Source organism: Canis lupus, chromosome 2, assembly GCF_011100685.1.
Source record: "Canis lupus familiaris isolate Mischka breed German Shepherd chromosome 2, alternate assembly UU_Cfam_GSD_1.0, whole genome shotgun sequence".
In the NCBI taxonomy this organism is placed as follows: Eukaryota; Metazoa; Chordata; class Mammalia; order Carnivora; family Canidae; genus Canis; species Canis lupus.
Window position 1 is genome coordinate 76,854,206 of NC_049223.1, and position 24,051 is coordinate 76,878,256.

The 24,051-nt window shown below is 40.9% G+C and overlaps 1 protein-coding gene across 9 annotated transcripts in view; it reads left to right on the forward strand.

The window, feature by feature from the left end:
* Positions 1–22,269, forward strand: part of USP48 (ubiquitin specific peptidase 48) — an 84,480-nt gene extending 62,211 nt beyond the window's left edge. For 4 of the 9 annotated variants that reach the window (XM_038531695.1, XM_038531700.1, XM_038531701.1 and 1 more), the window contains 10 exons: positions 63–124; positions 387–497; positions 1,693–1,823; positions 2,127–2,233; positions 7,046–7,150; positions 12,126–12,281; positions 16,247–16,372; positions 18,033–18,081; positions 20,620–20,646; positions 21,378–21,596. In XM_038531695.1, the coding sequence (XP_038387623.1) occupies positions 63–124; positions 387–497; positions 1,693–1,823; positions 2,127–2,233; positions 7,046–7,150; positions 12,126–12,281; positions 16,247–16,372; positions 18,033–18,081; positions 20,620–20,646; positions 21,378–21,457 (954 nt within the window). In that variant the 3' untranslated portion in view covers positions 21,458–21,596. The other 5 variants (XM_038531697.1, XM_038531699.1, XM_038531698.1 and 2 more) reach the window with 4 other exon arrangements.
* Positions 22,270–24,051: the final 1,782 nt, after the last annotated feature.

Sequence of the window (24,051 nt, forward strand, 5' to 3'; positions counted from 1 at the left end):
CTAAAAGATTTATGCTAAGGGTACAGTGAGATAATGGGCATTTGTGTGTGGTTCTGTTCCAGGAAACGGATGTCCTCTACATTGTGTCACAATTCTTCGTAGAAGAATGGCGTAAATTTGTTAGGTAGAGCTCCAAATTTTCCATTTTTATTGTTGTTTATACTAGGATTTTTAAGAATTACAGATTCTGATCACAGTAACTTTGGTTACTTTTTAAGCATGTACTAAAAGCTTTCTTTTATTTACATTAAATGAATGTTCTTAAGAAAACACATTTAACTACTAGACTATCCTTTTAAATATATCTATTATTTAAAAATACCTTAAACATCTTGAGTGATTGCTGTAGTGAAGCAATATTGCTCCTCTTTGTCTCACTTGAGTAGAAAACCTACAAGATGTAGTCCAGTGTCATCGGTTGGAAACAGTGCTCTTCTGTGCCCCCATGGGGGACTCATGTTTACATTTGCTTCCATGACCAAAGAAGATTCTAAACTGTGAGTTTCTTCTCTTGTGATTTATCTAGTGAATTAGAATGGTAATTTTGCATCTGACACAGTGTATGTGCGGGATCTAAGCCTTTGCTGAATTGTGGGGTTTGTCCTTTGATAAGCTCTGCTAGAGTGAGCACTTCTCTAAAAAACAAAAACAAAAAAAACCAACTCCTCTTCCCTACAGAATGCTAGAAGCTGCCCAAGGCAGCTTTGCTCTTGGTCTCTACCTTCCCAGAGCCCTGGTTTTCTTCATCCAAGTTGTGGACCTTTTGCAGCATCCTGTAATCACCATGCTCTCTGTCGTACTTGCTTTTCCTGCAGCCGGCAGAGCAGAGCCAGTGAGATGGTCATCTGCAATTCTGGGGTCTTAAAGTTAAAATATTTGTGCCACCCACTGTTCAAGTGCTTCCAAAAGGGCTGACATCTGAAAGTCACCTGATGTTCCCATTTTACCTTTTCAAATAATTGAAAACTATGTAAGAGAATATATAAACTCTCTCTGACATTGCTTATAAACAGTGAATATTAAGAACACAAGTAACAGTTCCTTTGGGACTAAGCTCAGAGGTAGGGTGTTTACGATTTATGTTGATAACTGTCTCATAATTTAGGGAAGCTTACCATTAATTTTTCCTTGTAAGTTCTCCATTAGCTCTTTTTTATCCCTTCCTTCCTCTTTGCAAGGAGTGTTGTAAATGGTAGACACCAGGAAAATATCTATAATACTCAGAAAAATGTATGTGCCAGCTAATTTAAAAAGTTAAACAATTCAGATAAAACTGAAGGCCCCTCAGTCTTAATATATCTTCTCTTCCTCCTCTTCTCTATGTTCTCACAATAACTGAGTCTGAATTTGAGGGTTATCCTGCCCAGAAAGTACTACTTAAAAAGTAATATTTTGCATATTAAAAATGTTTGCTATAAATGGACATCGTACAGTATTTGTCATTCTGCAACTTAGTTTACTTTCATATTTGGGATTTAGCCATGTTGATTCCTATAACTTGAGTCTTGCATTTCACTGCTATAACACCCTCTTATATGAAGAAAACTGTTCGTTATTGAGGATGATGCATCTTTAACTTTCTGTATTAAATATTGGTCTTGGGAACTTGGGATTGCTCTCAAGAGACTAATGGATTATGTTAGTTGTCTTAGTTTCCATGTGTCTTAAGGCATGTTGTGTTTTTTTGCACAGTATAGCTCTCATATGGCCCAGTGAGTGGCAGATGATACAAAAGCTCTTTGTCGTGGATCATGTAATTAAAATCATAAGAACTGAAGTGGGAGATGTAAACCCTTCAGAAACACAGTATATTTCTGAACCAAGTAAGTTTTTTCATAAGGAGAGTATGTCACTGTTGTCTTCCCTACTTAAAATTAAAGATCATGTGTGAGTCCAAACTCATATACCCTGGTTGGAATTACGTATTAGACATCCTATTATTTGTATGTTCATTAGTTGATAATAAATGAATTTCTTTACTGGTATTCTTTATATACAAAGGAATAAAACAATAATAGAAAATAAGAGTAATAATTATTGAATACTCACTGGTAACTTTGCTGTGTGTTTATAGACTTTTGGTTTTGTGAAATTAATTCCTCAGCCACTTCTGTTTTGTTTTTTAGAACTCTGTCCAGAATGCAGAGAGGGCTTATTGTGTCAACAGCAGAGGGACCTACGTGAATATACTCAAGCCACCATCTATGTCCATAAAGTTGTGGATAACAAAAAGGTACCAGTCCCTTTCATGGCCATGACTAGTAATAATTGAGGCCTACCTGGGCTCACATTTTTATTTCCTTTGAGCTACTCGACTTAAGAATTCAAACTGAAGTTATATGATTTTATGTGGATTTGGTCAGTTATTAATTTGATACACATGACAAAGAATGTAAGCTGTGTGCCACGAACGGTCTTGATATTGAGGGACTATGGTGGTAAAGCAGAGACACCAGGTACCTGACCTCAAGAATGTATGTTTCTAATGAGTAAGATTAAGAACAAACCCAAAAAAGGGTGGTGGTTCAATATGGCAGGATAGGAGGATTCTGAACAGAACCTTTTCCCAGGATACAGCAAATCTACAGCTGTTTACTGAATAATTATCTCTGAAAAGAACTTGAACTGAATATACAGCTGTTCCACAAAGGATGAAGGAGTCACATCAAGATAGATAGGAGAAGCAGAGATCTCAACAAAAACACCACCCCCTATTACTAGCACAGCAACCTGCCATGGGTAGGGGTCTCAGAAATATGGAACTCCTTCTTGAGGAGAAAAGGCATTGTGAGAACTATACCAGAGAGAATTCATTTTCTAAAAATTATTATTTTTAAAAGTTTTTATTTATTCATGAGAGACGCAGAGAGAGGCCAAGACCCAGGCAGAGGGGCAAACAGGCTCCCTGCAGGGAGCCTGGTGTAGGACTCAATGCTGGAAGCCCAGGATCACAACTGAGCCAAAGGCAGATAGATGTTCAATCACTGAGCCACCCAGGTGCCCCTCATTTGTTAATCTTAAAGTATCTGTCAAACACAAATGCTCATTGGGACTCTTCAGGAACTGGGGCCCCATGTCAGGACTAGTTTTTACTTTCTCCACCTTGCTATTGCCCACAAGAATTCTTTTTTTTTTTAAGATTTATTTAGTAATTTCAGAGAGAGACACAATTCATGTTCAGAAGCAGGGAGCAGAGGGAGAAGCAGACCCTTCCTGAGTAAGGAGCCCAATGCATGGCTTAGTCCCAGGACCCTGATAGTATAGCTTGAGCTAGAGGCAAATGCTTAACTGACTGAGCCACCCAGGCACACCCCCCCCCCAAAAAAAATTTTTTTTTAATTATACCAGACATTCAGGAAGATTTAATACTAATCCTTCTCACATTCTTCCAAAAAATTGAAGATGAGGGAGTGTTCCCAAACTTACTTTTCAGCCATCATGGGTACCTCCTTAAAAAAGTTTCAGGCCAATATCCCTTGTGGACGTCAATATAGAAATCACCAACAAAAGATCTGCAAACCAAATTTAACAGTATATTAAAATGAACTTCCGCTGTGATTAGATGGGAATTATTCCAAGGATGATTCATCTGCAAATCTCTCAACATGAAGCACCAATAAATAAAATGGATAAAATCATGATCATCTCCATATATGCAGAAAAGGAGTTGACAAAATTCAATTTCGCTTTATATTAAAAGCTCTCAACAAATTCCTTAGAGATGGAACGTAATCCTATATGATACAGGTCCCATATTACCCGCCCACAGCTAATATTATACTCAGTGGTGGAAGGGAAACATTAGCCTTAAGATTAAGAACGAGGATGTCCATTGTCACGGCTTGTATTCAACATAAAATGGGAGGTCCTTGCAAGAGCAGTGAGGTGGCAAAAGAAATTTAAGCATCCAGCATCCAGACTGGAAAGGAAAAAATTATACTCACTGTTTGTACATGATTTGATTTTATATATGGAAAACCCTAGAGTCTTCACCAATAAGTACTAGAAGTTATAAACAAGTCAGAGGAAACAAAAATTAATACATAAAAAAATCAGTTGCAAAGAACCTACCCTGGTTCATTTCCAGACCATGTGACTCTTGATCTCAGAGTTGTGGATTCAAGCCCTACCTTGAGCATAGGGAAAAAAAAAATCAGTGGAACCTGGATGCCCTAATCTGTTAAATTTCTGCCTTTGGCTCATTTAATGATCCTGGGGTCTTGGTATCGAATACCATGTTGAGCTCCCTACTCCACGTGGCGCCGCCTCCTGCCTAGTGCTCCCCCTGCTTTTTCTCTCTCACTTTGTCAAATAAATCTTAAAAAAAAAATCTTACTCTTCCTTTAAAAAAGAATGGCTGCTCTAAAATAAGTCGTGCGGGATCCTTGGGTGGCCAGCGGTTTAGCGCCTGCCTTTGGCCCAGGGCGCGATCCTGGAGACCCAGGATCGAATCCCACGTCGGGCTCCCAGTGCATGGAGCCTGCTTCTCCCTCTGCCTATGTCTCTGCCTCTCTCTCTCTCTCTCTCTCTCTCTCTCTCTCTCTCTCTCATAAATAAATAATAAATAAATAAATAAATAAATAAATAAGTAAGTAAGTAAGTAAGTAAGTAAGTAAGTAAGTCGTGGGTATATAGAGCATGTAATCTATGTATATAGTGGTAGCTATAGTCAATAATATTGCATAATTGAAAGTTGCTTAGAAAGTAAATCTTTAGCGCATCCCTTTGGCGCAGGGGGTGATCCTGGAGACCCAGGATTGAGTTTCTCATCACGCTGCCTACATGAAGCCTGCTTCTCTCTCTCTCTCTCTCTCTCTCCCTCTCCCTCCCCTCCCCCCCCCCCCCCCCCCCCCCCGTCTCTCATGAATAAATAAAACCTTGAAAGAAAATTTTTATCACAATAAAAGAATTTTTAATGGTAACCATTACTCTGGTGATCATTTTACAGTGTACACAAATGTCACACCTGGAACTGGTATAGCCTGATACATTAATTATACTTCAATTTCAAAAAGATGTAGAACATCCCGTAAAATAAACAAACAGGAATATGCTCATAAACTCCTAAGATGACTAAACAGGAATGAATGTTTTTGAAGGAAATCTAGCAGGGTAAAGTGGGGAGAGACTAATCAAGGTGAAGGTGGAAGTGTTAGATGGGAAATGGAAAAGAAATGCATCTTGGGAGAGTTATTTTACTCATTTCCATAATTTCCCCTCTGTACCTTTAATGGACCTCTGTACTTCTGGTAGAGTGGTAAATCTAATGTACTGAAGCAATAGAGTTATGTGTAGAGCAGCACTGTCCAATCCAGCTTTCTGCAGTGATAGTATTCTGTCTTCGCTGTATGCTGTGGTAGCAATAGCCACAGATGATGTGAAGCACTGAAAATGTGGCTATGGTGACTGAGGAACTGAATTTTTAATTCATTTAAATTTAAAAAGCCAGAGGTGCCTGCCCCGGTTTATGATCTTCAGGTCTTGGGATTGAGCCCAACATCAGGCTTCTTGCTCAGCTGGGAGTCTGCTTCACTGTCTGCCCCCCCCCCCCCCCCCCCCCCACACACACACAGTTCCCCACTCCTGTGTTCTGTCTCTCTCAAGTAACACTACATTACACTAGTATTCACGAGTGTTTTTCCAATGAAGGATAGTAAAATAGGGCAAGGACTAAAAGCTATCATAGTTTGTACATCATACCAAGGATTCTAGGATTCTGAGTTATAGATTCAAGTCACTGGAAAGTTGCAAGGAACGTCGTGGTGCGAATGGTTTTGTGCTCTAAAGATGTCACCCTCACTGTGTTTGTAATTGGCAAGAGCAGAACAGGAATAAGAAAGGCCAGTTTAGAGCCCCTTGTACTCTTCTCTCAGAGTAGATGAAATAGACAGATTTTGGTGTATTTTGGGAGCCAGTGTGTTAAAACTTGCTGTGGGGCAGCCACCGTGGCGCGGTGGTTTAGCGCTGCCTGCAGCCTGGGGTGTGATCCTGGAGATCAAGTCCCACATCGGGCTCCCTGCATGGAGCCTGCTTCTCCCTCTGCCTGTGTCTCTGCCTGCCTCTCTCTCTCTCTGCCTCTGAATAAATAAAAAAAATCAATCAATCTTGCTGTGGATTGAATTTGGAACATTTTATTATATATATTAAGAATGGATCTTAGGTAGATCCTGACCCAGATCTCTGGGCATGTCATTAATTTGATTCTAGGATTCACGGAATTCAAGACTAGACTATATTGTATTTGATGACTGTTAACCAAACACATTGTTTTAGTGGGATAATTCATAAAGTGTGCTCTTGAAGCTCTTTGGTTCTGCTTCACACATTGAACTTTATTTCTTTCCTGCTTTGCTGAGAAAATGAAGTTAGTGTCAATGACTAGTCTTGTGCCTATTAGTCCTTGTATATATTGGTATCTAAAATCATTTCCAACTTATGAAAGGTTTTATTATTTATTTTGAGTTCTTTGGGGAAAGATTGCATTTATTTGAGAGAGCTACCAAGAGAGCATGAGCAGGAGGGAGAGTGGGTAGTAGGAGAAGCAGACTGCCCACTAGGCAGGGAGCCCAACATGGGCTTGATCCCGGGACCCTGAATCATGATCTGAGCTCAAGGCAGATGCTTAAGTGACTGAGCCACCCAGGCACCCCTATTTTGAGTTATGTATTTCATAACATAAATGAGTCTTTCCTCCATCCTTCCCTTTCTCGATCTTAAGGAAATATTGTGGTTCCCAATGTCTAAATGGTTTGATAGTTCCTGTGCTGGGGACTTCTTTGAACTTCTGCAAAATAACATTGTAAAGGCCTAATAATAATAATAATAATAATAATAATAATAATAATAACTTCTGCACATACTGCTTTTGTTTATGGCGACCACATTACACATGAGCAATTCCTAGGATAAAAAGTAAATACGAACATGTTAAAAGACAAGAACCAGCCACTGGGTCTTGAACTTCTGCCCGATATATTATCCCACCATTGATAAAGCTCCCACACCCTGCAAGTGTCTGACCCATCTTCTCTTTGTTTGCATTCAGGTGATGAAGGATTCAGCTCCAGAGCTGAATGTGAGTAGTTCCGAAACAGAGGAGGATAAGGAAGAAGCTAAACCAGATGGAGAAAAAGATCCAGATTTTAATCAAGTATGTGTCAAAGCTGCTTTTCATTGTCCTACCTTCTGCCATTCTGAAATCAGCCACTTTGTGTCCCTAGACATCTCTCTGTACCTTCCGTGGGACTTTTGATTCTCTGCTCCTTTCTTTGTTTCCAGTCTTTCCTTCGTTTTGATGGCACACAGTTGTAACCTTGATTTCTCTCAAGCATCTATAAGCTGCATTATTCCAGAATTAATATATTTGTTGCCACTGAGTTAGGTTAACATGTAATACAATGATTAGTCCTTTAGCTGGGAAAGAAGACTAAAATGAGAATCCTATATATCTCGGTTTATTGTTCAGCCATGGATTATAGAAGTATGAAAAAAAATTTTTTTTTTATTTTTTATTTTTTATTTTTATTTATGATAGTCACAGAGAGAGAGAGAGGGGCAGAGACATAGGCAGAGGGAGAAGCAGGCTCCATGCACCCGGAGCCCGATGTGGGATTCGATCCTGGCTCTCCAGGATCGTGCCCTGGGCCAAAGGCAGGCGCCAAACCGCTGCGCCACCCAGGGATCCCAGAAGTATGAAAAAATTATCTTAGTTTTCTCATTACAAGCAAAATATATTGTTATCTTACTAATGGAGTTTATAGAAGGGATTTCTGGGTCTCTGAAGTGTCAGTTAAATGACCAGCTTAGCATTAGTATTTTTGTATTTCATCATGATAAATTTTTTTCTGTTAAAATTGCCTATTTTCTGTGTATTTTGTTAATATTTTTGTAATGATTTTCCTATTTGGTTGCTTGATTATATTCTGTGTATTCATAGTGATATTGGAGAAAAGTATCTTAAAAACATGAAATAACATGGGAATATGGTTAATATATGGTGTAGATATGTTTCAGCATCTCAAAGTCAGATGATGGTGGCCTTTTTTTTTTTTAAATATTTTATTTATTTATTCATGACACACACACACACATAGAGGCAGAGACACAGGCAGAGGGAGAAACAGGCTCCATGCAGGGAGTCTGTCGTGGGACTCGATCCTGGGACCCCAGGATCAGGCCCTGGGCTGAAGGTGACACTAAACCAATGAGCCACTGGGCTGCCCGGGGTGTTCTTTTTTTTTTTTTTTTTTTTTTAAAGATTTACTTATTCATGGGAGATACAGAGGCAGAGACATAGGCAGAGGGAGAAGCAGGCTCCATATAGGGAGCCCAATGTGGGACTCAATCCCAGATCCTGGGATCGTGCCTTGAGCCAAAGGCAGCTGCTCAACCACTGAGATACTCAGGTGTCCCTCCAGGGTGTCTATAAATACTTTAAATTTCATCAAATTTCTGTCCTAAAAAGAGTGTAGTTTTAACTGATGAGACAATTTTCTTTATTTACTGCTAAAATGCAGTAGTCACGTTATGATTAACTTTCTTCCTAAAGGAATAAAAGTGTTATACGGGCCATCTGCTATCTCCGTCTCTGTGCCCGAGGCAGAACTATCTGGATTTGTTGTGCTGTCTGTATACACTGATCGTGTTACTTAATTTTCAACATTTAAGAAAGCCTGAAAAGCCCTCTTATCTTGAACCTTGGTCTCTGTGATGTACTTGTTACTAGTAGTTTTCCAGCTGGTACAGAGGTATCCATATTTTTATTTCCTGGCTTTTTGGAGCTCCTAAAATGCTCCCTGTGAATACCTCTGGAAGGAGAGTAACAAGCACTTTGTGCATCACCCTGCTGACCAGGACCAGCCACTCCAGTCTCCTTTGTGCTGCGGGTAGCACTGGACTCCCCCTTTGCTTTAGCAATAAGGCAGAACCATACGTTTTACGGTAACGCAGACCAAATTTTGACGACATGTTATAAATACTGTGCTTAATCAGACCACTGAAGATGTAGGTCTTCAGTTTTTTGGGGATGGTTTTTGAGATTTCTTTTTTTAAAGATATTATTTATTCATGAGAGACACAGAGAGAGAGAGACATAGACAGAGGGAGAAGCAGGCTCCAGGCAGGAGTCCCAATGTGGGACTCGATCCTGGGGCTCTGCAATCACGCTTGAGTTGAAGGCAGAGGCTTAACCGCTGAGCCACCCAGGCATCCCCCTGAGTTGATTTCTTGATTGGAGTTTGGAAACATATCTTTTGTGGTCAGCTTCTAACCGTGTTTGTCATCAACTCTTCTCATGTCCCCATTGTCCCAGCCCATCCATCTTGCAATTCACAGATCCGCAGACTCATTTTGCTCATTTTAGTTGCTGCATTAAAATCATAGGCATGGGCAGCCCCAGTGACTCAGCGGTTTGGTGCTCCCTTCAGCCCGGGGTGTGATCCTGGAGACCCGGGATTGGGTCCCACGTCAGGCTCCCAGCATGTAGCCTCCTTCTCCCTCTGCCTGTGTCTCTGCCTCTCTGTCTCTGTCTCTCTCTCATGAATAAATAAATAAAATCTTTAAAAAAAATCATAGGCATGTTGGTTCATGAACATATCCATCTTCTCTTTCATTGCTTGGCTGGCAGTATGATACTGTTTCAATGATTATCTCTTGGAAGTATGGTTTAATAATTTGGAAATCTCATCTTTTTTCCAAGTCCGTTGTCAGTGACTCATTTTCTGTTCTTCTGGTAAACTTGGTAAATGTTCACATTGTCCTTAGCTTCTGTTATTTCAAGCTTTGCTTTTCACCCTGAGTTGTTTAAAACACTCTTTATATTTTCAAGTGATTTAGATTTTTGGGAAGCCAGTTTTTTTGAATGTCTAGTTTTGTTCATTGTGGTTATAACCACAGCAATTTTTACAGAGTGGATGTGGAATTACTTTTCTCAGTTGTGGATGACAACAGATTTCATATTTACAAATAAGACAGAGAATGTTGGGAAACATTGCTTTTTATGCTGGCATTTCTTTTAAATATACATTATAATTTTCTCCTGTCTTCTCTCTCCTTGTTTGGATATTGTAAAATACTCTGGAATGTTTTAAATATTTTAGTCCTCAAAAAAAAAAAAACTGAAGTGTGTCCTTCCTTTAGAAGAGGAGATGGTCCCAGAAGAATGTCATGCCTTTCAGAACTTCAGCATCCTGACATTATCTTTGTAACGTGTTACAGTATCTTAGTGCGTGGTGACTGCAACTGCTGTTTTAAATCCCCATGATAGGACATGGTGCATCTCTGTGTATCCTTAATGGGGAGAAACAAATCCCCCTCCCCTTTTTTCTAAGCTAGATCAACCCAGTCCCTTTGACTTGGACATTTTCTACAATACAGGTTAATGATGCATCCGGGGTTGGATATCACTTAGGTAATTGAAAGCCATCTAAAAGCAGTCAGCTGTTTTTTGTCAGATAAGTTGGATTTAAATTCTATGTGGTATTTTTTGTTTTTCTTTTTTGGAAAAAAATAATTCTGGGAAAAGCTTTTAGACCTGTTTAAAGAGCCATTTAAAAAGTATATATCTTGCTTAATGTCCAGGGATTTGTCATTTGGTTGTGTTTTGTATGTCTACAGTACAATTTTGTTTTGTTGCAGCTATTTTTATCCTTCCTAATTGTGGGATTAGTTGCAGCTTCCTTTCAACCATTGAGATTGAGGAAAATGATAATACCTTTTTGTTTATTTTTAATTCCCCCTTCTGCACAACTTTTTCTTAACAAATATTAGAACCATTTGCGACCCTCTATATAGCCAGGGCCAAAGCCAAACCTATCTTTGTGCAGTGAATAGCCAGCGGGTGTCACCCTGAGCCAGTGCTCTTCTGTGCTTGCTTCCTGATCCTCCTCTGCTGTGTAAATCTCTGGAGCTCTGTTAGTAATGAGGATGTGGCATGTGTGTCCATAATGACCCCTAAACCGCTCTCCTTATGCACAGCTAACACTCAATGACAACTGCAAAGAACAGAGCCATGGCCTGGGGGTTACCTCATCCAGATTTAATTAAAGCAGGGGAAAAAATTTGTTTAAAGAATCTTGTTTCTCTCATTCCTTGGCCTGGTTAAAAGAAGACTCTTGACAATGAACCTCTTTATGGGAGTATTTTAGGAAGACAGTTGAGTCTTTACCTATAATTTTTTTTTTGGCCTGCTACATTTTGAATTCTGTACTCATGTATACCTGTACATTTTGTATATCTTTGGGTAAATGGTATTCATCATGACTTTTCACTTTTAAATACTTATATCAACCTGTAACTAACCCAGTGTTCTATATTACCCATATTCAGATATTTGCAACTATCACAAATATTTTCCTTTCAAACCAGCATCCAGTCAAAGTATATGTTCGTTATATCTAGAATATTGGTCCTACCTCCTCAACTCCTTTGTTTTCCTCTTTGTTATTTAAGTAGATCTCAGTTTCATTTTTTGTAGATTGTCCCACTTCCTGGATTCAGCTGATTGCCTCCTTATATCACTGATGTTAATTTCTCTGTTCTTTATATTTCCTGTCCATTGGCAATAGAATATAAATGTTTGATTAGTCTCAGGTTTCGTATTTTCCAAGATTTCACAGACAAAGCTACTTGGTGATCCTGTCAGGGAACAACATGCCATCCTGTTTTTAGTTAACCAAGTTTGATTCTTTATTAATACTGTCTTTTGTTTTCAAGTCCTCAGCTGTTTACACTTAGTTTCCATGCCACTCTCAAAAGGGAAGGAGATTTTGATACAATGTTAGGATTCACAAATCAAATTTAATAATCTTAAAGGTTCTTTAGTTTATCAGATGTATGTTTTTCTGATTTAAGGTCAGGCTTAGCATTTTGCTTTTAAATGTCTTCTTGTAATGATAGCCTGGAGCATACATGTAGTGAGGTATATCTCCCTCAACTTTTTCCCCCTCCAATTTTGTGTGAGCTGGCTAAGTATGAAACCACCAGTAAGTTTCTACTCCTTGTTGACACTGATTTCAAATGGTCGAGACCAGTAAGTAAACTGCTATTGCCTACGTAATGAACTTAGCTGCGTGGGTCACAGAGTGGGTAATTTCAGTGCTTTGTTTGTTTTGGATCTTTTATTACAGAGCAATGGAGGAACAAAGCGACAAAAGATCACCCATCAAAATTATATAGCCTATCAAAAGCAAGTTATTCGGCGCAGTATGCGACATAGAAAAGTTCGGGGTGAGAAAGCACTTCTTGTTTCTGCTAATCAAACGTTAAAAGAATTGAAAATTCAGGTGAGGAAAATACAACTTTTGTTTTAAATATGCTCTGGACCCTGAGGACCTTCATGAGTTCCTGCTTTCCCCTATGTTTACGTATTTCTCTCTGTTTTCTTTCACAGTCGGCCGTGTTAACCTCTGTCTGCTCATGGTATTAGTCCACTCAAAGGGGGTTCTTTTGATTTCACAATCATGCCTACAGGGCCCCTAAATTGGAATAACCCTTTCTTTTAGAAAGACTCAAAGTTTTAAAAATATCCAAGAATCAAGGGTGCCTGGCTGGCTCAGTCTGTAGGGCATGCGACTCCGGGTCTCAAGGCATGAGTTCAAGCCCTTTGAGTGTAGAGATTACTTGAAAAAATTTAAAAATTGTTTAAACCACACAAAATCGCCAAGAATCTTTCTGTGAAGGTGAAAGTGATTTGAGTTCTGAAAACTTGCACAAGTTCTGAGTAGCTTTCAAATCATGAGAAACATTGAGATTCATTGCACTTGCTGCCCAGAGTGTGTTTCCAGGATAGTCGGTCCCTCAGTCCTCATGCTGTGTGTTTTCCTTTGACCAATTGATAGGTATCAAGCTGATTACCATGATGTGCTGTGAAACGTAAGGGGAATTAAAAGGCAGCGACTTCATTGTTTATACACTCCAACGAGTCTGGAATTGTCACAATATTTTTGGTATCAGATAAATCTACTTGATAGAATTTTATTTTTATTTGATTGATTGATTATACCGGGAGTGGGGTAAGATTGATAGAACTTTAAAGTTACCTTTACCTTTCTTTGCAGTGGTGTTCTCCAAATAGTGTTTTTAAATACTCATTTTTGATTATTTACCTCCTTACTCCACCCCCCACCCCACAAAAAGCAAGCGTTGGTTTCCACATCAGTTCACTGAATGCAGTGTAGGCATCATGAAAATGCTTCATGATGCACTAATTCCTTGGTATCAATACTGAAGTAGAATAAACGAACATGGCAACGATATGTCTCAAGACCTAGGCAAGAGGGGCTGATAAGTTCAAGATGTCCATGAAGAAAATTTGGCTCCTAATCTGTTTCAGGCACTGATATATATCCAAAAAGTTGACCAAATTTCCCTCTTTGCTACTTTCATGTGGCATAGTTTACTGTTTCTGCATTTTTTTCTTGCTGATATTTATCATTGTAATTGAGGCAAAAGTACAGGCTTCCTTTGAGGGTGTTATATGTTCCAGATTGTCCTGGGAACAGTATTTCCCTTGGTTGAACCCGTAGCTCTGAAAATAAACGTGTTGGCATAATATCTTTACTCTGTTATTGTACCTTTTACATCTGAGAAAGCTTGTTTCTGTCACCGGCCTTTTGCCTGTCAGTGGTAAACCTCGAACATTCAAAACCTTTAAATTACAAAAAGAGCCCCTGTGGATAAAGACATTCAAAAAGCCTGTGCTGCTTTCTGCTTTTATTATGGGCTGCCATTTTTAAAGAACAAATCAAAAGTCAGCAGAAATCTCTGTGTAGGAGCATGTTACCTGCACCGAGTTGCTATGAGAAGTAAGCAATAGCTCAAAGGAAACCCCCGATGTGCTCTTCTCAGATGGGTCCTTTCAGTGTCCTTCCTCTCGCCCCTCGCCCGGGCTTTGAGGTCACTGTGATCCAGACTCAATACAAAGGACCATGCAATACAATTTTCTGTCGCCTCTTAGTAGTGGTAGCTTTGAATGCTTGCACTAGATGTGGCCTTTTACCTGGCAGCCTAGCCAGCATTGGGGTATGTAATGGGTATGCCTGTGACCCTCAGTTAGCAGTGGTGGGTGATTTTTTTTTTTTTTAAGTATGTAATGCCCTTTTTATATTTGATGGAGCCTTTCCTCTCAGGGATATTGCATTTCCAAATTAATAAGAGGACAACCTTTATAAAATTGTAAATGTTTTATTCTAGACAAGCCCATTTACAGTTGCTTAAAACCTTAAGACGCTTGCTTTGCCTGATTATTAATTCATCCACCTCTTCTACCGTAAAGTTAATGGAAGTACAATTGATTCATCTCCTTTCACAGATGTTCAGTGTTTAATTGTATTATTTCATTTTCCCAAAGATAGGTTTTGAGCGGGTGTTGATGCGCGTCTTATGGAGGAGGAAACGTTAGCACCGAGGTTAAACGGCTCCCAGCTGAAGCTGCTGCCTCTGTGTTTCCTTATTTTAGCCTCCACCGCCTCCCTCACCCTGCTCCCCAGCATTATAGCAAGCAGGCCAAAGCTGCTCTCCTTTAGGGAACCGGGTCTCGTTCCTGGTGTGCTCCATAGATCATGGATGCTGCCCCTACTTCACAGACACACATACGTAATAGTGATTATACTTGGGCATTTTTATGATTTTTGAATTACCAAAAGCCTCCAGGCCTTTAATGGTCCTGTACCTCATTCTGAAAGAGCGTTTTCTCCTTGCTTGTGAAGACTTGTGTATCTTTCGTAGCACCTCTGCTACAAACCTGTCTCAGCCTTCAGCTGTAGAACTGATGCTTTCCTCTTCTCCTCCTCAGATCTGACAGGTGCCTTCCTCTGTCACCATCTCCATGACATGGTTTGCCCTTGCCGTCTATACCCCCTCCAGGGTGGGTTTACTCCCTGACTTTCCTATTTCCAGCCTGAGGAAAGCATTCCAACTCACAGTGGCCTTTTAATAAAAGCTTCAGTAGTTGTTGAAAGAAATTAAATGCCCTTGTGTGTATGCTCAAAACATAAAGTACTGAGCATGAGCCCCACAGTGAGGGTGCTGTCTGGAGGTATTATTTGCTTTATCCAGCCTCATAGAGGTGATGTGGAGAAACTTGGAAAGTGTCCCCACAGTCCAGTAGCTGTGACATTGCCCACATTCAGTTGGCACTAGACACGTCCACTGAAACTCTTTCTTCCTCCCAGGTTCCATTTGATAACCTGGGGCTGGTTACTTTTGCCTGATGCCTTTGCAATGGCCTGGCTTAGGTAGAAGTGTCCTGTTAGTACTAATTGCTCAGCTGAAATACTTTAGGGATTCACAGGCAGATCATTGATATCAATGCACATTAGCCATAGATCCATCTGTTTGTTTCATGGGAGCTGATGTCATTTTGTGAAGTCCGGTTAAGATTTTCGCCTAACAGGGAGGAGAGGCCAGTGTTTGTTGTCCTGGTTCTTATTTTTCTGTATGCCATCATTAAAGTCGCTTTTTTGGTCATAGTCTTCTCAGCATGGAAAGCTCTTGAGCCCTATTATTCACACAGTTGGCTCAGGGCTGCTTAATCCTTTGACATTCTGAAGAGTAGAGGAATAGGGCGTGTATAAAGTTAGAATAGTTTTCCTACAACATCATGGATATTGGGGTAATAAAACATACATGTAATAAAATACATGAAGCAAGACATTTTATAATAGGGTACATGGTCCCTTCCCTTAATTCCTATTTGGTTCCTGGAGAAAAGACTGAGAAGTTACAGCGTTCCCAAGGTCTGAATTATATAGTCCAGGCTTGATGACGGAATTAAGACTGAAAGAAGAAAACAGATGTCCTGCTGGTTAATTTAAAGATGGTTTTATAAAAGAAGTTGGACTCGACTTGATAATAGAATGTGGGATCTGGGCATGATGAGAATGATAGTGATGTCCTTGCCCAAATCTTAGAACCAGAGGAGATATCAGCCTGGTCCACCTTCTGCTCCTTGGACAGCCCACACCACCACTCTTGGGGAGGTGGCAAGGTGCTGAACCAAGGTTCTGTGGGTATAATTGTTCTCTACCAGACCTCCTAAGGATGTTCCCACATGGGCTGGGATTAACTCCCTTTTTTTTGGGCGGGGGGGATTAACTCTCAATGGGAGTGTTGCCAGTGTGCTGAGAGTAGTGTCTTTTGTACCCTGAAGACTTGTTTTTTGTTTAAAGAACCCATGTGTTCATTTATTCAAATAGGGTATAAATATCAGTGTTTTGCCTTATACAGACTTTCTTTTGTATTGGCACAGATCATGCATGCCTTTTCAGTTGCTCCTTTTGACCAGAATCTGTCAATTGATGGAAAGATTTTAAGTGATGACTGTGCCACTCTCGGAACCCTTGGTGTCATTCCTGAATCTGTCATTTTGTTAAAGGTAGGTAACGGCTCCTTACATGAGGAAATTCTACAAGGTTTTGAAGACCATGCATGTGTAGACGCTGGTTAAGATCGCATCTAGTCCTCGGCAGGGTGTGGTAATGAGTGACTGCTGGGAGTTTCTGCTGGCCTCTGGATTCCAGCACTGGCTGAGCCACAAGAGACTGAGAGGAGGTCCAGATATCGTTGGTTCTTGTGGGGTTTTCATAATATTTGTTAAAAATCATAGATGTTGCCTCCACCCAAACTTCTGGATCAGCAGAATTACTTAACCATACTTCTGTTAAAGCATCCTCTTTCTTCCTTTGGCTCAGTGGTACGGGCCAGTCAAACTAGGAAATAAATGTTAGACACGAGGTTTGGCTACAGCAGTCAAAATACTTCTGGTTGTCTTAATAGGATTTTTGTCCAAGGCATGGAAATAGGCTTTAGGTAGAGTAGATTTAGGAGTAGTGGGAAGTGTTTCAGAAAGCAGGGGCTTCGAGAGTTCATCAAAGAAGAGTCACTGAGCAGGCTGCATTAGGGGCTGCGTTTCGCCGCTTCCCTCTGCCTCATTGGTTTCTCGGTGGCTAGAAATATCCCTACTTTGAAGTACCAAACATTACTGCATCAAATTCACACTGCTTCCAGTGTCATCCATGCAGTAGAATATTTGTCAGGTATTTGAACTGCAATATGTACTTTTCCTACCCTGGACCCTCAGTTCTGGTGGCAGATCCAGTTAGGCCCCTCAGTGAAGCACATCCATGCCCAGTCCTCCACACATCCATGTACCCTCCTCCTAACCTGCCCCCTCCTCGTGTTCATTTTTTGCTTTTCTTGGCAACCGTAAGTTCTGTGGAATTCTTCTAAAAGCCCAAAGTTGGGGCACCCCTGTGGCTCAGCGGTTTAGTGCATCCTTCAGCCCAGGGCATGATGCTGGGGACCAGGTATCAAGTCCCACATCGGGCTCCCCACATGGAGCCTGCTTCTCCCTCTGCCTCTGTCTCTGCCTCTCTCTCATGAATAAATTAAAGCCTAAAGTTGCCCCGTCCTTAAGGACTCTACGTCCAAAAATTCTCCAAGCAGCTCTTATCAGTGTAAGCATTTGCAGTGCCGCCAGGCAGGTAGAGTCCAACACTGGTTGTTGGCCTCTTTGCCCATGCAGCTTCTCCTGCCATAAGCTTGGACAGCTGCTGACTTCTGTCCTGAAAGGGGAATGGGTGTTTTGTTCCTTGTGGCAAGGGGGAACAAAATGTCTTTTTCAGCTAACCTGTTTCTAGGGGACCGGCCTGACTTGGTTTCCACCTAATTCACACTCACTGTCACCACTGGCTTCCTAGCTCCTATAATTCAATCTGAGTTTAATAATCTCTGTTGATCTAAACATATCCACATCGAAAAGTGTTTTTAGGAGTGGGAAAACAACGCCACAGATAATGTGTAGTTTGGGCAGTGATGAGTCTACAAGTGCGTCATTGTTGGGATGGGCATCCTCTGTTATTCCTGGACGTCACTGGCTGTGGCTTGAAGCCCATTCTCTACTAGACAGTGCTTACATCTGTGTCTGATTGTAAAATACTCATTGACTCAGGTCCGACCCGTGTGAGGGTCTGGCATGCTCCTGCTCCAGGCTCCCGCTTCTTAAGGTTTTGAATTGTCTTCCTTTGTCTTTCTAGGCTGATGAGCCAATTGCGGATTATGCCGCAATGGATGACGTCATGCAAGGTAAAGAAACTTGTTTGAGGAATGTGTTGCTTAACGTGTTAGAACTAGCTAACATCTAACTAAGCTTTTAACTTTGAAAAAGGTTCTACATATTGATAGATAGCCTGATATGTTACATCATTTATCAGAGAAGCTCAGAAAAAGAGAAATAGGCCTGTAACAATTGGGGAAATGGAAAGCGGAGAAAAGAGTAGTAATTAACTGCCCTGAGGAAATTGAAGTACAGGTAAGTCTGCTGATGGAAAAGGTCTGCAAGGACCCAAGTTAATTCAGACTCCAGAGCCTGAGACCAGAAGTAGTGAGACCGCCCCTCCCACAACAACAATCACTGCTCCTGTCACACCTGTGTCCCGGCTCTTTGAACAAATTAAACCACAAAGGTGAGATTGAGGCTGTTTATAGCAGATAGAGCTCCCTTAGCTTTTTGTTCAGATGCTGGCAGCCGCTTCTGCCTCACACAGGAGGGCGGAAAATACCACTTGGGAATATTGGCCAATTGAAGAAAGTCACCTACAGACGGGTAAATTTCTAAGTGCTTCATCCTGCAGGTACCCTTCAGGAAAGCCTTCTGGTGCCCCCTGAATAGTCCTCACACGTTAGTCGTTAGAAACAGGCAGCTCCAGACCACCAGACATGGAATGAGAGCACAGAACTGAAAGGTGTCTGTCAGCAGATTAAAATAAGCAACCCAGAGAAAGCAGTTGATTCAGGAATCATAAGAAAGTTTAAGTATTACTATAAATAATACGGAGATACCACCTAGGTAGGGAACTAGATAGAAGGAACATTCAGGGAACCGAAAGGGATTCACAAAATTAAAACGATTACATGGACTAATGTAGTCAGTGAAAACCTAGGGATTCAAGGATCCTAAAAGCATCCTTAGAGGTGAAGGAAAAGAGTCCCATTCACAGGATGAATAAAAAGGTAGACTGGTGGATTCAAGCTGTTATCCACAGAATTCTAGGAACATTGAATTCCGGTCTAGAATCCTACAACTAGACAGACTTTGTTTTACCCTCACACTTAATGGTTTTTCGAGAACACATGTGAGGCCTCAAAACATTTCTCTCCCATGCACCATTTGCCAAGATACTATGGAAGGGTGTGCTCCTCTTAAACAACAGTGTAAGTCAAGATGAATTATAATGGTTCAACCAATTAATAGAGATCCAACATGGGGAAATGCCCTAGGAGACGGTGAAGGGATATCCCAGAAGAGAAGTTCTGTGTAGGCAAGGTGAGCACCCCATGTCCAGATCGAAGCCAGGGGCACAGGCTTTGGCAAAGGATGTCCATGGGGGCAAAGTGGAAGTGATGGATGGCTGTCTGCAGGTTTACCCATCTTTAAAAGAGCTTATGATTGATTTGGAGATGGTACAGAGAAAATGGAAGACATAAATAATGCAGCAGTTAACAACTCCAGAAAGATGAGACAAGCCCCACCAGACAGGAAATATAACCAAGACGCACGAAAGAGTCCCGACTGTCAGCACTGTTCATGGAATAAAAACAACGTGAATATCGGAGCCTGACTGGCTTAACAGAGAATATAATTGTCAGGAGGATAGATGGTCTGGGGGGCAGGTCCTATATAAGCCGTGGTAGAAGAACTGGATTTTTACTTTTCTTTGAGGAAGGTATTAGATAGCATCTAAGTAAGGAGATAACAATACAGTTGACCCTTGAACAACATGGCTTTGAATTGTGCAGGTCCACTCATACATGGATTTTTTTTCTTTAAGTGCACGTACAGCATTGTAAATGTATTTTCTCTTATGATTTTCTTCATAATATTTTTCTTGGGGTGCCTCGGTGATTTAGTTGGTTAAGGGTCTCTTAACTTCATCTCAGGGTCCTGGGATGAAGCTGTACTCAATGGGTTGTCTGCTCAGGATTCTATCCCCCGCCCTCCTTGTCTGCACTCTCTCAAATCTTTAAAATGAAAGAAATAACACTTTTTCCCTCTAGTTTACTGGATTGTTATAATACTGTCTGTAATACGTGCAACATAGAAAATATGTGATGAATGACTATCTTTGGGAAAGCTTCCAGTCAACAGTAGGGTATTAGTGGTTAATTTAGGGGAGTCCAAAGCTCTGTAGATTTCCAACCATGCTCTGGGTCAGTGCCTCCATCCCCACGTTGTTCAAGGGTCATCTCAACACATTATCTGGAAATAAAAACCAGAAGAAAGCACTATCCAAATCACAAGTGGTTCCTTCTAGAATGTGGAAATGGCAGGAAACGGGAGACTCGGCTCTCAAGGACACGGGTCGCCTGGTTTTCTCCAGGCCTCCCCCAGTGTCCTGCAAAAACTGGCTCCAGTTACTGTGTTTGGACTTTTTTAATGATGGTACGTGTGCTGCTTTGATAAAAATAAAAATCATCATCTGTTTATTCTCACCCAAAACTTCAGAGGTAATCATTATGGGTGAATATTTGTCTTTAGACATCGAAGTGATCTTACTCTTGTGTATCCCAACAGTCTTTTCATTTTGGAATTTTTTTCTCTTTTTCTTCTTCTTTTTTTTCTAGTATGTATGCCGGAAGAAGGGTTTAAAGGTAAGTTACATTTGTCATGTTTTGCTCATGAATGTCAGAGTCCTACTGTAATTTTCTCTTAAAGCGAAGGCTGTAATTTGATTTTAAAATTTAATTCAATCTGAGTCTCATGACTGAAATTAATTTTAGTTAAATGCATTTTTTATTCAAGCTTCTTCATTATCTTTTTCAGCACTCAGGCCTCAGATAGGGCCGTGTGTTCAAAGTATCTACTGCCAGATGTCCGTCTTACTTTCCCTTTCTCATTTGGTGGAGGGGGGCGGGGTGGGAGTTTAAGGGATTAGCTAGTGGTGTTTTGACATTTACATTTACCTTTTCCCAGTTCCTTCAATCAGTCCCATCTTAGCGGAAAACAGATTGTGTATCACTGTTAAGAATTAGAGGAAAGGAATTTGCTGAATTATATCTGGTACAGTGAAAAGGTTTCGTTAATCTATTAAGAATGCAGGCATTTCTTGGATTATTACTTTGGATGGAGACACAGTGGTGTGTTGTCACATCATGGCCACTATAGTTCGGTGCAGCAATACTTATTAACTCATCAGATACAGACCTTTGACATCTACAGATATAACTGTTGCCATCATGATTCTTTTTGGCCTACTCCAGAGGTCCGAGGCAGCTGGTGATTCTGCCAAGAAATGAGCTTGAATCAGATACCAGGGGTTATTTGCTAAAGCAAATGAGTGAGCAAAGATACTGGCCTAAATAAAACCCTCCTCTCAATGCAGCTTTGTTGTCTACACGTTACTACTACAAAGAAACTCCTGATGTGGTTAAAACAAAAACAAAGCAAAAAATTTCTTTATGAAAAATGGCCATCAAATGAAAGCATCAATAGAATCTGATTAACATGTGTGAAGATACCACGTAGGAAACACATGGCTTTCAACAGAAATGTGATTTAGCTGAAAGCCTGGAGTCTGCTGATATTTTTTTTTTTATCCTTCAACGTCAAGGGGCTGCTGTGATCATTTATTAAGTTGGATGTTCCCTGTTGATGATGCATTCTTGGCAAATGGAATTTTCGGTTCCCAACTGTACCTCCACGTGTGTTTCTTTTCCCAGGTACTGGTCTACTTGGACATTAATCTCTTGAACAATTGCTGACTGCTAAAGAAATGACCAGAAGGGAAGAGAGGAGTTTGGCATGTTAGGGCATTAACAATAACGAAAAGGTGGATTTAAGAATCAAACCATTCTATGACTCTTCCAAAAAGGCGGAGAACTATTTCCGAAGTGACTGTCCCAAATGCCTTATGTCAAATAAAGCAGATTGCACTGAAGGACACCAGACTTGAAGGAAATGTTTCAAATTTTATATTTAAGGGAGGGTGGTGGGCGGGAGGGGGGCAAGTGAAGATGGAACCAGTTTAGTAGCAGTAACCGTAAATCATGTTTACATACGAGATTTATAGTCACGGGAGGGAATAAAGTTCTGTTATATTTCCTTGCTCGAGTTTCATACCAGATGCATTGGTCCATAAAGGATTTGTATCACAGTAGATGGGACAACATTCTGCTCTGAACTAAAAAGTAATTCTTAGAGACATAACCTGCTTACCAATACCTGTCTTTGATTCATATTTTACTTTCAATAAAGCATGAAAGTGAAGAACTTGCCGTAATTGTGGAAAAGTGTCTTCAGATTAGATGCTCCGTGTTGGCTCCAGCGTACCCTCCTTACACACCGTCCCATGGTCTTAGTGTTGGGTCCAAGAGGAGGCACCTGCATGTCTCCTCCAGGGAGCGAGGGATTGTGTCTCAGTTTGGGGTTCAGTGCCTTGGCTTTCATGCATTCCAAAATGATGGCAAACATGTATTGCATGTGACATTCCTCTCATGCAGTTTTGCTATTAATTCAGAATCAGGAAATCAAGTACTCCTTGCACTTGCGAAAAATCTGACCACCTTATCAGAAGAGGAAAGTGGACTGAAGTACATTTGGATAACATGAGGTTTTTATAAAAGTTATTTCTTCCCATCCTCTGAGTCTACCATTTCTTGGATCTCGCTTCCCTTTTTGAAAGCATTCTTCTGAAATGCCCAGAAAGGAGCTTTCAGATCACTTTGTTTCAACAAGAAGGAAAAGTGTGTGGAGGAGGTGTATTTTATCCAACATTCTTAAGAATATTGGGGTGCTTTTAAATGGAACCTAAAATGTGTTGGTTTCACTGTTTTCTAATGAGTATGTACAGGTTATGGCAGAGATGCTGACTCCGGGTGTCTCTCTTGTAAACACTTTTTTAAAAAGCCTTGGGGTCAGTGCTATACTCTCACCGTTTGTCCCCCTGAAAATTTAAACTCAAATGTGTGGGGGAGGTAGGTTTCAATTTGAGGACTGGTAACCTTGGCAGATCCCTTTTGTGAATAGCTCCATTTATGAGAATAATTGTGGCTGTTTGGTAAAATTACAACTTCTTGTGTTTTCCCCTCTGTTTACAATGTCTCCAGTCTGTGCCCCCTGATGAGCCAGGGGGCGTTTAATGAGCCTGTGTGGGAGAGTGAGAGCCGCACACAGGACCCTTGAACGCCATCCTAGCAACCAGCTGCTAACGCCTTGTCGGTCAGCACAAGGAAGGCACTCAGTTGAGATTGCCGATAGCTAATTGTGAGTTTTAGGTCTCCGTCCTTTATTTCACTCCAAAGAAGTGAAGCTGCAGCATAAAACTTAATACCAAGCAACTTGTTCTTGCCCCAAGGTAAAGACTTGTGAGCGAGTTCACTTCATACTTCACAGAGCAGTTTCCCTTTAACCTACAAAGACAGAGACATGTCTAGCCCCAGAAATGATTTTTCCCCCCAATTTGCTGTTTATGACAGTTTTAAAATATATTACTTGAGTCTTTTCCCCTTATGCTATGATACAAAATATGGCTTTTGGGGAGTCTTTCAATATGAATAATCCACTCTGTGCTGTAGTGGCTCCTTTATTAACTCTGCCCAGCGTTGGGAGTGGGCCAGGTCCAGCAGGAGCCAGCAGTCATGCAGACGGCGGTCGTCTTCCTGCCCTGACAACTTACCTTATCCGACCCGCACTACTCATCACAGCAGCAGCGCTGCAAAGCTTTATGAGAAGTGCAGGAGCTCAGGGTGGCACCTGGCTGGCTCTGTTGGAAGAGCATGCGACTCGATCTCACAGTCATGATTTCAGGCTCACATTGGTTGTAGAGATGACTTCTATATGAAAGGAAATGTAGGAGTGCAGGCCCCAGACACACAAGACTTGCATCCTCACCCACTCCTGTGGTCTTAGGGGTTGAGAAACCTTGGGCTGGGTCCTGGGACCTCTTTCCCACCCACAATAGGGATTGTTACCAAGAGACATATGCATGTTAGTGTCCTTGTATTGACCCCCTCCCCACTTGGCACAGGGAAAACAGGTGCAAGGTATAATGTAAAACC